This window comes from Ochotona princeps, chromosome 2 (assembly GCF_030435755.1).
Source record: "Ochotona princeps isolate mOchPri1 chromosome 2, mOchPri1.hap1, whole genome shotgun sequence".
In the NCBI taxonomy this organism is placed as follows: Eukaryota; Metazoa; Chordata; class Mammalia; order Lagomorpha; family Ochotonidae; genus Ochotona; species Ochotona princeps.
Window position 1 is genome coordinate 100707089 of NC_080833.1, and position 17214 is coordinate 100724302.

Here is a 17214-nt window from a genome sequence, read left to right on the forward strand (position 1 = left end):
AAGTTAGTGCAGCCACACCCTATCTAGATATTTTCAGTTTTAATTATTTTGTCTTTATAGACTTAACATTTTTTCAAAGATTTATTTATTTTTTATTGAAAGATTTACAGAGAGAAGGAGAGATAGAGACATCATCCACCCACTGGTTCACTCCTCAGTTGGCTGCAGTGGTGGAGCTGAGCTAATCCAAAGCCAGAAGTCCAGAGCTTCTTCCTGGTCTCCCACGTGGGTGCAGGGTCCCAAGGCTTTTTGGGTTGTCCTCGACTGCTTTCCCAGACCACAAACAGGGAGCTGGGTGGAGTGAGCGGCTGGGACACCAACTGGTACCCACATGGGATCCTGGTGCATGCAAGGCAAGGGTTTAGCCACTGGACTATATTGAAAGGTAGGTTTACAGAGAGAAGAGACAGAAAGATTTTTGCTTGTTTGTTTTCAAAAATTTACTGAAATGTATTTCAAAGTCAGTTATGCAAAGAGAGGAAGACACAGAGAGGGAGAAATCTTCCAACACTGTCCCACTCTCCAGCTGTTCTCGACAACAAGAGCTGGAGTAGACTGAAGTCGGGAGCCAGGAGCGTCTTCTGGGTCTCCTTCATGTATGATAGGGACCCAAACACTTAGGCTATCTTTTACCAATTTTCCCAAGCCATTAGCAGGGAGTTGATCAGAAGCAGAGCACCTGGGATGTGAAACACTGCTTACATGGAATACTGTCATCATAGGCAGCAGTTAAACCTGCCATGATTTCTTTGAGAGTTAAATCATTCCACATAGACCTAGGATATCTTTAAGTTTACTCTTTTTAAGACTTATTTATTTCAAAGCCAGAGTTACAGACATAGTGGGAGAGAGGGAGAGAGACAGAGAAACAGAGAGATACAGAAAAAAGAGAGAAAGAGAGAAAGAAAGAATGCTGTTCTATCCATTGGTTCACTCCTGAGATGGTGACAATGGCTGCAGACGGGCCAGCTCAAAACAAGGAGCCAGGAGCTTCTTCTAGATCTCCCATATGAGTGGGCCATCTTCTGCTTTTTGTAGGCTATTAGCCAGGAGCTGGGTCAGAAATGGAACAGCTGGGACATGAACTTGGCACCCATATGAGATACTGGCATTGCAGGTGGTTGCTTTATCCACTATATCACAATGCTGGATTCTTTAAGCTTACTCTTGATTAAGCGTGCCTCCAGAGTGTTTCACAATCTCAGATTAGAAAGCACTTCCTTGGAGTGAACTTGGATCTCTATGTCATTCTTGTAATTGCCTTTGAAGAGTGGTATATTTTGCTACCCTGTGTCCTCACATCCATACAATGTGCTTCATTTTGGAACGCTTTGCCAGTGAAAAGTACTTGGACTTGCTGTAGCTTTGCTCCTTTTACCAGGCATTGATGCCCACAGCAGAAGAGTTTCAGAGGCACAAAGGAAAAGGCCTGTAGTGTAGGTTGTGACATATCCTTCAATATGGATATGGCCTTTGTGAGCCACTTGGTATGATCTCTTCTTTGCCAAACAAGGCAATGAAATGTAGTATGACTTGTCCTAAATCTCACATTAATAAGTGGAAGAGTCAGGACTGAAAATCTACCTTCATTTCATCTTGTGATATGCTGTTCTAACAAGGAAGCTTAACAGAAATACATAAGTAATTTAAAAAGAAATTATTAGGCTTAAAAGTACATTAACAGAAATTTAAAATATGGTAGTGGTCAGTCAAATAGGTCAAACAGAAAAACAAACAAACAGACAAACAAATAAAAAACACTGACAAGCTCAGAAGGGTTCCTTGAAAATACAGTCAGAGGATCAGAGGAGAAAATAGAAAAGGATGATGAGGGATGAATAAGCTTATGGGAATCCCAAGGTAGCATTAAAAAGACAAATATCAAAGTTAATGGGGTTTAAGAAAAACCTGAGAAGGCCAAAGTCATAGAAAATATTTTCAGAGAAATAATGGGATATGGCCAAATCCTAGAAAAGTTACCCAGGTACAGGAAGGTCAAGGGTAGCCAGTCACATTCAACTCAGCCAAGTGTATCCCAAAACATAACATACTCAAGCTTAAATGTTTAAGGTAAGAGAGGAGTTTCAAAGCTACAAGAGAAAAACAAAACAAAACAAAAACAAAACCAAAATTACCCAAAAGTGATTAACAAGGAATCCCAATTTCCTGGCTACAGAAACCCTACAGGCCAAGAGGGAATGGGGTGAGGCACTTGAGGTACTGAAGCTAACATTTTCAGACAAGGAAAAGCTGAGAGAATTCATCACCACAAGATCTATCTTGCAAACTATGCCAAAGAGATGTAAATAATTACAATGAAAATGGTAAGATATAGTAAATCCATTACAGCCAATGCCTCTTTCACAAAGTTGTTAGGAGTATGCATTCACAAAAGACTCTATTTCCAACAAATTATGCTGGGAAAAATGAATATTCATAAGCAAAAAAATGAAAATAGACCCATAAGTTTTACCATATATAAATATCAACTCAAAAGAGATTAAAGGCAGATGTAAGGCCTGAAACTAATAGAAGATAGTAAAATGCGTCAGGACACCGGAATCCAAAAGGAACATACGGATAAGTGTACAAAGCCAAGAATAGTAAAGCAAAAATAGAACAAGTATGATGTCATTAATCTACCAAGCTTCTGTGCAGCAAAAGAAACAATGAGCAAACTGAAGAGAAACCTTCCAGAAAGCGAGAAAACTTTCGCAAACTACACAACTAAATGTCCATATGCATACCCTGTAAGGAATTCAATTCACTAGCCCAGAAATAATCCAATATATTTTTTTCCCAAAGGAAGACATGGAGCAGCCCATAGGTGCACCAAAAATTGGATATTATTGATAATCAGGAAAATACAAATCAAAGCCATAATAAGATATCTCACTCCAAGCTTCCTCAAAAAATTGAAAGTAGAACTACCATATGATCCAAAAAATCATATTAATGGATTTGTACATGATTATGTAAAGGGAAATTAATCAGGCAAATAAGAACAACTCCTACACGATCTCATTCATAGGTGATAAGTAAAATAATAATAATAATAATAATGATAATAATAATCTTGTACAAATTGAGAATAGAATAGTAGTGATCACAGTCTTGGGATAGTAGGGAGGAGTTAGGTTGATTAATGAATACTAAATTATAGCAAATAGAGGTATTCCTGTGTCTCATTGCACATCAGGGTGACTTAATACAAATAACGTATATATAGACATGCACATGTATGTATGTGTATATATATATGTGTGTGTATGCATACATATATTGCATATTTAAAGATCTATTTGAAAGCCAGGGTGAGGTAGAAGCCTTTCACCCACTTGTTCACTCCCCAAACAGCTGCATAACCAGGAGTGTGATAAACTGAAGCCAAGACCTTGGAACCCTGAATGGTCTCCCACATGGCTTGCTGTGCTCAAATACTTGATCCATATTTTGTTGCCATCAGCAGGAAGCTGCATCAGCAGCTTAACAGCAGACACTTCAAGTGACTGGCGCTCAGGTATAGGAATCCAGCATTGCCAGCAGCAGCTGAATCTGCTATGCCATATATACTTCATAAAAAGGTAGAAGGGAAAATTTTGACTGTTTTCACCAATAAGAGATGATGACTATTTGAGGACACAGTTACCTTTACCCTGATTTGAATGCTGTGCAACAGACACATGTGTGGAGACATCATACAGCATCCCATAAATATGGATTTTTTGTGTATCAGTTATGAATGAGGAATGACATTTATGTTTATGTATCCATTAAAATAAATTATATGGTTTTGGGATAACAGAAGACCTTACATGGTATGTTAAAACTAAGAAATAAGAAATGACAGCAATTTTTCTGTATGACATTTTATCAGTACTGTTATTATGATAGAAGAAGGGCAAAAATGAGTTAACCAGAAAGAATATTTTCATATTATGGGAAGATTGTTTAAGGCTGCAATATAGAAGAAATACTGCAATTACCTAATCTGGTATATTAATTTAAAATTTTGTTCTCAATCGATTAATGCTAAAATCTTCGCTTTTAACACTCCTTGAACGTGCTACCAATTCATGAAATATTTGTATATGAATACATGGAAGGAGATATTAGGCTCTGACTCCTTGAAATACATACACAAACAAAATGACTTTCTGGAAGAAACCGTATACCTCAACTGGAGGAAATGTCTCCCAAGACCTTGACTGGAGACTAGGAGGAACAATCGTGTCTAATTCCTTCTTCATCAGCCAAGGTGATGCTTCGTGGAAAGGGCGAAGGACCGTGATGCTCAGGGCACCTGGTTCAGAGAGTGATTAGAAAGTTATTTCTCCATCAAACACCTTTTGAGAAATTCAGTAGGCATCCTCTAGATTCAGTATATTGTTGTAATTGTTTTCTAGAAAGTAGAACTAGTGTGAGAGCAGTTTTGCTTTAGGTTCTTACAATCTAACCGGAAAGAAGGGGCTGTCAGTCACCGTGAGACCCAAAGACTGCAGTTATCTCACCTACAAGTTCTTATTCAACTTCACTGCCTCTCAACAATCACATTCAAGTCCTGATAATTTTACTAATAACTCCCTTTTGAGAAACTATTTATTTGAAAGGCATAGTTACAGAAAAGAGAAGGAGAAGCAGAGTATAAGGATAGAGAGTCAGAGGGAGATAGAGGGAGACAGAGATCTTCCATCCACTTCCGCTCACTTCCCAAATGGCCACATTAGCTAGAGCTAGATCAGATCAAATCTAGGAGTTCCATGGAAGAAAGATCTATGCCTATTTTAATTCATCATGGTGTTTGTAACATCTACCCAATACTGGGGTGCATGGTGACCAAGTAGACACTTTTTTAATGACTGAATAACAAAGCAATCTGAGAGGGATTCTCACATAGCTCCACATAGGCATGGTATATCCTACCAGAACCTCTCATTCTCCATAATCACAAGAGCAAGGTAGATTTCATTACGCACAAGTGCACTGTCACATTGGACTGTGCAAGTACATGCAGAGCCAGCCACACCCATACATGTTTTCCATCAAATGTAAACAATAAGCATACACACAAATTAACCTAGGCAGAGAACACCAGTTTTGTATGCAGATAAGATGTGGATATGTATCAATATTCATATTACTTGGGATGATGGTTAAGATAAAATGAGTACATACATCTCTGACCTATAGTTACATCAATTTCCTTGAAATTGGGGCACATGTAAAATAAATTCATAACAAATACAGCTTACATAATATACTTTCTGGTTGGCATTCTAAATCATATATGTGGATTCTATAGTGTTCAATTTTGCCAAGATAACACTTTCAAAATCACACAAACCAACAGGATATATCTTATTTTGTATTGTTTTATCTTACCAGGATGACATGGACTCAGAAATAGGAAGCTGGTCATGCAGAGAAGCAAGACTCTACTCTGTTTGGAGTAGGAGACAGATGCACACTCAGTGTACACAGCTATAGCTGAATATGAATGTAAATTCAAGTAGCCATACAAATAGGATGACATGGCTACATGGAAAGCAAAGTACAAAAATGATACCAAGGGAAATACAGAAGATTACATGAGGATATCCTGAGTGATAAGGAGGATGAGAGTTGATACAGGGGTGCAGGGATTTCCAGAGAGCCATGCAGGCTTTTACCTGGCTGCTCCTGGACTGGCTCTTGGAGAACCACTGCGTTTGAATCTCCATAGGCCACAGATAAGTATTCCTCTATGTCACTGTCACGAAGAAGTTCCATCCCTGAGCCATCCGCATAGATAACAAAAAACCTATTAGAAGAAATGAGACTCTAATCACCTGAGGTATTCAGTTAAAATATTTTTTGAGCTTGGAATTGAAAAATAACACCACGGTATGGTTATGATTATCATTTTACCTGGGAACATGTTCACCATAGATTTGCAGATAATTCTTCTGGAGGTGGGCGGATGATAAACTCTCATAGCCCTCAGTTGTCACATCTAAGTCATCTTCCGTTTTTTTGTCAGGTAACCTTGTTGATGTGGTACCATCAGCCATGACCTAAGAGACAAAAATAAGCAACTAAAACAAAAGATAGTGAAAACGCTTATACTTCTACGCATTTGATTTGAGAAAACAATCGTTTGGTATGCTCAGGAAATCAAGAACTTTTATTTGCAGGGTATTTCTCCCTCAGGATAACTTTTGTTAATAAAAGTGAAAACAGAGTGATTTTATGCGTAGACTATGCCTAGAAAATGAAAACAATGTTAAACACATTCAGAAGAAAGTCACAAGATGGGCAGAGGAGTGGACTGAAACCTTGTGCTGTGAAGATTAGTTCAAAGAACTGAGAACTGAAACACAGAAAAGTACTTGTGTGACCGTTTTCTCGTGTGTCATGGAATACTCTTCTTTTGGTTCTTCTCAGCTGTTCAAAAATGTAAAAATCAATGACAACAAAACTATTTTTGAGTCATGGGCTGTGTACAGACGAGTGGCCGTGGTTTGCCAATGCTTGGTTCATAGAGGTAAAGGCACAGTAATATAATTGAAGGAGAGGGAGCAGAAGGTGAGAGTGACATCAAAGAACAGCCAAGCATCTTTTGCAGATTCCCCACCTCCCTTTCCTTAATGCTACTGAAAATTTCTACCAATTCACATCTAGTTGACCGTTGCTTGGTACTTGTTCTCACTTCCACCTGCGTACAGATCACTCTTACATCATTTTTTCTGGTGGCATTGTCTTCAGGTGTCTGCTCCTATTTCTTCCATTATGTTCCAATGATTTATTTAGACTCTCTCACTATTGCTGTCCCCATGGAAGTACACTTGAGAATCAAAGAAAAGATACTGGAACTTGTAACCACTTGCCCAAAGTATTGGCATTAAGAGGATAATTAATCCTAAGAATTAAAAATACCTAGCCTGTCTAGTGTGAAATATCTCAGGAACAAAGCCACAGACTCTCTCTGTCTCTCCATATAAAAACTTTGCTTTACCTGAAACATGTTCCCCTCTGGGTCCACGACCTCACAGATAACTTCTGATGTGTGCTTCATGATGTACCTGCTGGCTCGCAGCTGCTTGCGCATTTGGAAAGGATAGTATATATCTTGGCTGGCCTCATGACAATACGTAGCTGAACAGTCCCTGTCAATATGAAGACAGCCTGCATTTGTAGGTAGCACCTGGAAGGGTGACAGAAAGAGAAAAAGTTTTTTTTTTTTTTAAGAATTTTAATTTGAGAGACTTGGAAGGAAATTTCAATCTAGAGAATATCTATGAATCTTTTCCATAAACTGTGTTTCCAGGAAGAAACTGTTACCCAAGAAAGGAGTTAAGGTTTGGTAAGGATAATTGGATAAGGAGACAATCTGGAAAGTCAAGATACAATTTTTCCTATAAACCCACATTTTAATATCTCTTTGAAGTGACTGTCCTATGCTCTCTTAGATATTTAGTATTTAGATAGTTTACTAAACAGCTTTTAGGTATTTAATATTTTTTAACTAAAGTAATCACACTTGGACCAACTGGACGTGTCTAAAATCCTTTACGTTCTTAGGCAAGAAACACCTCGTATGCTTTTGTCTTTCCTCACTCTGTGGCTGCCAGCCCTTCAGTACTGGCTCTTATGTTAGGACTTTGGTTTCAGAGCCTTTGTTGAAATTTAATTCAGATACCGTAAATCCACCCTTAGAAAACTGCACAATTCAGTCTATTAAAAGGTTTTTGTTACCATTATCAATCATACATTTCAGAACATTCTTCTGATCATCCCCCAAAGAAACCCTGAACTGTGTAGCAATCATTTGGTGTTTCCTTGTCCCTAGGTGCTGGCCACCACGGCCTATCATCTCTTCAGACTGATCTGCTCTAGGCCTTTCATGTATGTGAGGTGTGTGCTATGTGGTCGATGGCCATCTGGCCTCTTTCCTTTGCCATGATGTGTTCAGGAGTCACTCATGTTGCTATAGATTCAGTAGTTCATCATATCTATGGATGAACAATATCCCACTGTTTGGCTATGTTAAATTTTATTTATCCCCTCATGAGCTGAAACATTTTGGCTATTTTCACAGTCTTGCTAGAATTAAGAAGGCTTCTTTGAACCTCTGTGCCCAAGATTTTGTGTGGAAGTATGCTTTAATTTTTCTTGGTTACATGTAGGAATGAAACTGTTGGATCATTTGATGTCTGTTTCCTTTCTGAGAAGCTGTCAAACTGTTTTCCATGAACACGGCACCATCATTGTTCCCACCAGCAGTGTGTGCAGGTTCCACTTTTCCCACATAGTTATCAATGCCTGTGATGGTCTCTGTCATTACATTTTGGTAGGTACACATCTCCCAGTGGCTCATGATGGGCAATATCTTTTCATGGTCTATTTGCCATTTATTTATCTTCTTTGGAGAAATTTGAATTCCTTACTCATGTTAAATTTGGATTATTAGTCTTTGTGTTAAGTTGAAGGAGTCCTTCATATACTTTTTAAAATATTCATTTGAAAAGCAGATTTACAGAGAAAAAAGGAAAGGGTAGGTGTCTTCCATTTGTTGGTTCACTTCCCAAATAATGGCAACTGCCAGGGCTGGACCAGGCCAAAGTCAGGAGCTTCATCTGGGTTTCCACATGGATGTGGTCAGCCCAAACATTTGGGTCATCTTCCACTGCTTTCCCAGACCATTATCAAGGCACTTGATTGGAAGTCGAGCAGATGGGATGGGAACTGGTGCCCATATGGGATGCTGCCACTACAGGTAGCAGCTTAACCCACTATGCCTCACCAATGGCCTATTTTACACATTCTACACACAAGACTAGTGTCAGATACATCACACAAAATAGTATTTCTATTTAGTATTTTAACTTTTCATTTTCTTAGTCTTCTATTCTTCAAAGAACAAACTTTTTGATTTTTGCTGAAGGTTGTGCTTTTGGTATCATACCTAAGAAATAATTGCCTAATCTAATGGCATGAAAATTCACACTGAAGTTTTCTTTCAGCTCTCACTTTTAACATTTTCCTTGAACTATAATTACCATGCTGGGTAAAAAGGGAGACAGATATATTATCAGAAAAGATGTGAGGCACAAGCAGGATAGGTGACTTTCATAGTACGATGTGCTGGGCAGTGAGATCCTTAGGCACTACCTCTCGGCTTTGAGCTCCCTGTGTCTCCTAACACAGTGCTGTCTTGGGAATCACTTCTAAGACTAAAGGACTGAAAGCTTCTAGCCAGCAGTTTGGTTTAGTAGCAAAACAGACAGCAAGGGGGAAGTGCTACCAGAGCTCCCAAGGGGCCTCTTCTGGATGAAGCTTTGCCTTGCTGGTTGAACCACCTCCCTCGAGTGCACAGACCACGTACTTCCTCCCCTCCTTCTGAATCATGGTGCAGAATCAGGATGAACTGAAGTTGAGGATGGAGAATAAGAGTGAGGGAAGAGGCGACGAAAGGTATGGCAGATGTCGTAGTCACTTGCCATATCAACCAGGTCCTTCCAACACCCACAAGAACATAGGAGTTCCTCAATAAATGCAATTGGTGTTATAACCTGGATTCTAATCTGGCAGCATTTCAGAAAAAAAAGGAATCTAGGCAATGTTTGTTTGAAGTGGATTGCAAAAAGATGATGAATAAATAAGGTGTTGAGAGGTGCTTTCTGAGATCAAATGGGAACCAGCAGCAATAGCGCCTCCTTTGATGTTGCCTCGCAGTGGTGGGTTTTCCCCACCAGACATTTATCTTATCCTGGCCCTCCTTGCTTCCCCTGCTACACCTACCTGGTATGTTCCCTGTGGCTTGGCAATAATAGATGTTCCGTCCCCAAAGGTGGTACAGCAGCTGCTGTCCTCACAGTTGGTGATAACTGTGGCATAGTGTGAGCTTTCGATCCGCATGCACTTCACCTGCCTGGTGACCACGTGAGGTCCTTCTCCTGCAAGCAAACGCAAGATAAGCAGATCTGAGAAGATGCATACACTGGGAGACAAGCCCTGGTCTGTGGGTTTTGCTGTAGTATGCTGGCTGTGTGGATTCCCCATGTGAAAAATACAACTGGAAGAGAGAGACTGAACGCTGAGGATTCCATGGGATGGGGGAGGCTTACTCTGTTAATTCAGAATGATTCTTCCAGAGAGAATCTCATTTGATTTCCTGTACTGCTTTGTTCTCATTTTCCCCCCATTTTGAAGCCACCTAATTTCTCAATTTCAGGAATTGAGAAATACAAAATACAAGTTCATCACCCACGTATTTCACCTATTAAAATTTATGTTTGTTACTGTTTTGCCAAATTTGCTTCAACATTTTTAAACATGGTAAAAAATTAGAGATAATGTTGAAAATTTTCTTCCGCCTAGATTTCTGTCTTGCAGTCCATTTTTATAGTTTACACTTGTATTGAGAAGAGAGTGTATAATGTGTGTGCTATGAATTTATGTGAAGTATATTTTATCTATGTAATTATATAATTATATCTATCATTGTACACCTTCTTTTTCATTAAACATCATAGGCCTCTAATTACCTTGATATATATATGAATTATATATATGTGTGTGTGTATGTGTATTTATGCATGTGTGAATTCAATTTCTTTTAGGTACCATCTAGTAAAATTTGCACCACATTTAGGTTTTCTATTTTGCCATTGAAGAGCATGCTACACTTCCCTACTCTTCCAATATTGTTCTCAGTGTTGTCAGTAGCACTTCTGCACACGTCTTCTCGTGTAAATGTGTTAACATTGTGTCTGTTTACGTAGAAATAAAGTTAATGCACCATTACAACATGCATGCTTTTACCAAGTAATTGGGAGATGCCATTCGAAGGGTCCAGGTTACTGTTATGTAAGATGAGTAAGTCTAGAAAGCTATACAGAATGAAGATGAAAGTCAATAATATTTCATTGTGCAATGGAATTTTTCTAAGAGGAGGGTTAATTTAAAGAGATTTATTTATTTATTTATTTATTTATTTATTTATTTATTTATTTATTTATTTATTTTTTCTGTTGCAGACAGAAAAGTTTATTTGTGAAGGGACCAGGTGAGCAGGGAAGGGAGGGAAGTAAGGGGAAACACCTCCGAAAAGCCGGGAGGTGGGGTACCTCTCAAAAGAGGAGGGAGAGAGACACCCGGGATTATTTATTTATATGAAAGGCAAAATGACAGAGGAGGGGGAGAGATAGAAAGAAAAAAACAGAGGAACAGAGAAAGAGATCTTACATCCATTGATTCACTCTTCAAATGACCACAGTGGTTAGGATACCAGGCAGAAGCCAGGAGCCTGGAACTCCATCTGAGTCCCCCACACAGATGGCAGGGGCCCAAGTTCTTTGGGTCATTTTAGGTGTGTGATAGTCAAAGGATACAATACTTCAGCTGGGTGTAAAGACTAAGTTCAAGGGCTCTATTGCACAGCATGTTAACTCTAATAAACAAATGACAATATATGCATTTTGAAAATTGCCATGAAGCTGTGTTTTTAAAATGTTCTTAGCACAGAAAAATGATGTGTATGATGTAATTGATATGTTAATTAGCCCAATTTACCATTTTATGTATATATATATCTACACAGCCTAGAATATATATACTGTATATATACACATATGATATATAATATAGACATAGAATATATATATAGCACACACATATATATAGAATAGAATATATACATATATATATTTCAAAACATGGCATACATAGTAAGTACAAATTGGATCAATTAAAAAATAAAGCCAGAAATAAGGCAAATGGTAAAGAGATAAGTTCTCACAGGCCCAGATTTGGACACATAAATGTTCTTTTGTTGCCTGACTTCATCAAATAATTTCTTTTCTCATGTGTTCAACTATCAGTGGAGGTCCTTTCTCACATAAAGAATCATGGAATAACATTATAATTTTGAAAAACAAACTTACTTGTTTCTTGATCATCTGGAGGAATGATATGATCTTCATAAACTTGGTAAAAGGTTGTGATTCTGGTACCATCAGCATGATCCACTATCCGGGTCCCATCTTTCTTTTCAACAATCACCACTTTGTCTTCTCGGGTTGTCATAACCTGAACATGTAACAGCAGCGCATCATCCCCTAGTCAGGTGTCTAACCCTATGTGTGATATTTCTTAAACCCCACTGGATACAAAGATTGGTGCCATCAAAGCCCTAGTCTTTACAAATGAAATTTTAACTCACTACTAGAGCTAATCTTTATCACAGCCAAGCAAGCTATGGGAGACAGAGTGGTAACCTTCTTTTACAGGACAAGGAATTTAAACTTTGAGAAACCTAAGAAAGTTGTCAAGGCATGTAACAGGCAGGGCATATCTGTGAATACAAAGTTAACATCAGGCCTGGGCTGACCCAGATGTGCCTATGAAAATGAACATAGATCCCACTTCCTTGGAAACTATAAAGTCAGGATACAAATGGCATGGTGTGGCTGTCTCTGTGCCATGAAATCCCTGCTCTGCAGAATTGTCCTGGACAGGGCAGACCTTTGGGAGATGAGGACTCTGTCTTCATGGATGGAATTAGATCCCTGACTAAAGGAACCTCAGAGAACTCTCAGAATGGGAACTCCTTGGAAGAGGTGCTCATTATTCAGGCTTAGGCCTGATCTCAGATTTCCGGCTACAGAACGGCCAGAAACAGAGCCTCCCTGCATGTGGTGCTTTGTGAAAGCAGCCCGGGCAGACTATCACCCTGGCAAAGCTGCAGACCTCCAACTGTGTTTGTGTGGTGTGTGGGTGTGTGCAGGTGGTGGGGCTGAAGAGGAGTGACAAGGATGCACCTTAGGAAAGCAATGGGGAAAACTGCCTGTCAACAGCTGCACACTTTTAGCTTTTCCAGCATTGTCCCTGCACACATCCTTCCCAGTGAGCTGCACTCAGGGGCTGAGGCAGGGTTCACAGGTCTGGCCACTCTGCCAGTGTCGAGACACTGAGACAGGTAGTGCTTGCTCCCGAGCTCCCCACAGGCTTGACTGAAGCTTTCCTGGGACTGAGCTGTAGTTCAGTTCCTCTGGCCACCTGATCTTTCTTCCTCCTCTTCCCTTTCACGGTGGTGTCCCTATTAAAAGTCTTGCATTTAGGGCCTGGTGCTATAGCCTAGCAGCCAAAAGTCCTTGCTTTGAAGTGCCGGGATCCCATATGGGCACTGGTTCTAATCCCGGAGGCCCTGCTTCCCATCCAGCTCCCTGCTTGTGACTTGGGAAAGCAGTCGAGGACGACCCAAAGCCTTGGGACCCTGCAACTGCGTGGGAGACCCAGAAGAGGATCTGGGCTCCTGGTTTCGGATTGGCATAGCACCTGCCATTGTGGTCACTTAGGGAGTGAATCATTGGATGGAAGATGTTCCTCTCTGTCTCTCCTCCTCTCTGTATATATCTGACTTCGCAATAAAAATAAACAAATCCTTTTTCTTAAAAAAAGTTTTGCATTTAGGACTCCACCTCAATGTTAGTCTCTGGAGAGTCCATCCTTCACCTATGGTATTGTAAACTATGGAATTTACATTTTTGACGTTATTTATTTTCATTGGAAAGGTAGAGCTACACAGAGAGAAGGACAAGCAGAGAGAGAGATAGAGGGAGGGAGAGAGATATATAGAGATAAGCCATCCGCTGGTTCACTCCCTAAATGGCTGCAATTGCTGTAGCTGGGCCAGTCCAAAACCAAGAACTTCTCCTGGGTTTCCCACATGAGTGCCAGGGCCCAAAGTGTTGAGCTGCTTTCCCATGTCACAAGCAGGGTACTGGATTGTGAATGTAGCATGTGGGACACAAATTGGTGCCCATGTGGGATGCCAGCAGAGCAGACAAAGGATTAATTCAATACATCACTGTGCAGGCCTCTGTGATCCATATTTTAAGCACGGGGCACTTTCTAATTGTACTGTCCTAACTAAAATGGACATGTTTTTCTGTAGAATCTGGGTGTATGTGACATCAAGTTTTGCTATCTATTTTTTTCCCCTTAAATGTCTAGGTCTATTTGGAGAAGCAGTTACCTTCTCTTTACAGTAGGCAGAAATCCCGATTTGAGAGAGAAAAAAAATGCATGCTCATTATTATTTTGGGTTCTCATCATCACATCTGCAACCAGTAACACATCATAACAAATACTACTGTACAATGTGGTGACTGGGACTTAACTCTGCTGGAGTTAAAATTCTGGATTCCTGGGCGGCTGGGTGCTGAGGGTGTGTTGTTTAACCTCTCTGTGCTCCAGTTTCTCTGGAGCCATCCTAGCATCTTAGGAAAAGTTACGTGGATTAAATGAGATGGTGTTAGTTAAGTGCTTCACTCAGTCAGCAGGTTAGTAGCTGATTAATAGTAGCTCTATGTCTTGCAGAAGAAAATGCCCACTTACATACATATGCAATTTATTTGTATATTTTTATTCAGAATTATCCAAGTATAACACTAATACTGTTGATCACCATAGGGTGAAATAACTGTTACAATTCTTAGTGGTGGTAGGAGAGTGAAACAATGTTTTAAATCCCAGACAGTGCCAGGATTCATCTCCTAACCATTCAGGTAATGTTTAGTACCTCCAGTCTGTGAACAAGGAAATCCAGGTTATAAATTTTCTCGGTGAAAACACACCCATTTTCAATTTTGTTTCAGGGCATCATGTCAGTTTCCTTACCCTCACTTAAATAGTGGTAAAGCACATGGGATCTGTCTTGGGGTCCGCATGTTCTGTTTTCCATGAGCATTCTTTATTTTCTTTAGATTCAATGAAAGCTGTCAAGGTATTGCTGAAAGATGGAAGAATCCCAGCCCTCACTGACCAGTAGCAGGTTCTACACCTGCCTCAGCCAGCACTGCTGAATGTGCACTCCTGACCACCATATGTAACCTCACTGGTGTCGTAACACACACTGTTGTGGAAATTGAGAGTACATGAAGCTCCTGGCCATGGAAGGCTCATCTGAGAAGCTCCAACTTCATAATAATCAGCAAAACCATCATTTCTATGCCACTAACTGGTCACTTACTCTTACGTTATGAATAAATTCTTTTGTGATGTTCCTCAGTGTTGTGACTTAGGGTGAATATGTTTTATTTCCTTAAATATAGCCTAAGCTCTTTTGAAATCCAGGTTCATGGACGAATTCCTATCACTCACTGCAGTGTTCTAGGAAGCACTAGGAAGTTGGAGCACAGCACATGACCTCTCACCTCCAGAATTAAGATTTCCGTACAAATATATGCAGTGCAGAGATATGCAGGACATCTGTTGGGTGTATCCTAAAAATGATGTGGAAAGTTCAAGACATACCCCTTATTTCAAAAATCAGTATTCCTGCCCTGGCCCATAATAACTTAGCATTTCACAACATACTATGTTTGGTAAATGTGTTATTTGATGTTTTCAGAATTAGGAAGATGGATCCAGCCATCTGTCCTTCTATCTGCATCGTTAAAAATGCTTCAGCCACTATTCTATGCTTAGCTTTAGGATGTTAGTGATTTTAGGACATTATGTAACAAATAATGGTTTGCCATACCGTTCCATTGACAGGATCCGTCACTTGAAAAGACAAAAATGGGGTCAAGTCTGGTATTTGTTCTAATCCTTTGGTGCCAATCCGATTTCCACTGGGTGTGGTGGTGAACCAGGTGCCTATGGGAGCTTCCACAGGAGTTACTATTTGGACGATCTCTGGGGGTGGTTCGTGGATTTCATTCTTATGTCCCACTGATAGATTTTTGTGACCTTTTCCTTACGAAAAGAAAAATCAAACAATGTAACTCCAATTACATAAACACCAATCATTAAGTAACACTTAATGATACAGTTTAAACTACTTCAGACACTGTGACAAAGACGACTCTAAGAGAATATCAATTAATCATATTATTTATCAATAGGGAAAGATTCCAGCTTATAAATACCTTAATTTTGGTATTTGAACCTTGGCTAGATAGCCACCACCTTCCCCCAAACATAAACTCTCACAGACAGCTCACTGTCAAAGGCACACAAGCTATGTTGGTCAATTTCTGTATACTTTGAAGTATTGCTTCTATCACCATAGATTCCCGTTTTGGGGATCTGTGTTCAGGATTTTAAAACCTACTCTTTTCTGGAGAGGCATTGGATCCAGCTTAAAAGGTCCGTATAACATGCTGGAGTGCTAGACTGGATTCCTGGCTCTGGCTCATGATTCCAGCTTCCTTTCAGTGCAGATCTTGGGACCCAGCAGGTGATGATTTAAGTAGCTGGATCTCTGCCATTCACAGGAGAGACCTGGACTGAGTGCTTGGCTTCTAACTGTAGTTTGGCCCAGTCACAGCTTTTGTGGGTCATTTCTGAAGTGAACCAGAAGTTCTGTCTGTCAGTCTGTCTCTGACTCTCAAAGAAATAAGAGCAAAATTTTAAGATTCCTTATTTTGAGCTCTGAGCTCCAGATTTTTTTTTTAGCTAAAGTTTTAACTAGCGATTCCACTGATCTTACAATTCTGTCAGTAATGAATAGGAAACGTCTTTCTTTAACCTTGGCTCTGGGGAAGCTGACTAGTCATAGCCTTGGCATCTCATATGCAGAATAAAGGTTGTAGAGTTCAGTAGAGGATGGCCCAAAGCTTTGGGACCCTGTACCCATATGGAAGACCCAGAAGAACCTCCTGGCTCCTTGCTTCAGATTGGCTCAACCCTGACAGTTGTGGCTACTTGGGGAGTGAACCAGTGGACAGAAGATCTTTCTCTGTTTCTCCTTTTCTCTGTATGTCTGCCTTTCCAAATAAAAACACATACATCTTTTAAAAAAGAGAACATTTTGCATAAATTTCAACTTTATGTACAACAAAATAAACTTGCTTTAAGTTAATATTCCAGAAACTTTAAAAATTACCTATTTAATCTATCACCAATCAATCAATCGTCAGTCAAAAGGGCAGAGTGAGAGAGAGAAAGAAGGAAAAAGAACTAGAGTGTGATGTCTCTCCCGGTTTACATTTGGAATGTTTCCAACTTCCATGTCTGGTCCCGCTTGAAGCCAGGAGGCAGGAACTCAACCCAGGTCTCCCACATGGGTGGTAAGAACCCTAGTACTTGAGTCACCCCTTGCTGTCTCATAGAGTACATATTAATACGATGTTGGAACCAGAAGCAGATCCATGACTTGAATCCAGACACTTTAAAATGGGACATGGGGTTCGGTTGATGAGCACCATTGGTGCTAGGCTGCCTTGG

General features: G+C 39.9%; 1 protein-coding gene across 1 annotated transcript in view; it reads right to left on the reverse strand.

Annotated features, from left to right (window-relative positions):
- Window positions 1-17214, reverse strand: part of SPAG17 (sperm associated antigen 17) — a 204528-nt gene that overhangs the window by 29409 nt on the left and 157905 nt on the right. Inside the window, exons 29-35 of the mRNA XM_058660118.1 lie at window positions 15527-15741; window positions 11925-12069; window positions 9781-9935; window positions 6995-7183; window positions 5908-6053; window positions 5670-5800; window positions 4176-4303 (exon numbers count right to left, since the gene is read on the reverse strand). Coding sequence (XP_058516101.1) covers window positions 4176-4303; window positions 5670-5800; window positions 5908-6053; window positions 6995-7183; window positions 9781-9935; window positions 11925-12069; window positions 15527-15741 — 1109 coding nt within the window. The remainder of the gene's footprint in view (window positions 1-4175; window positions 4304-5669; window positions 5801-5907; window positions 6054-6994; window positions 7184-9780; window positions 9936-11924; window positions 12070-15526; window positions 15742-17214) is intronic.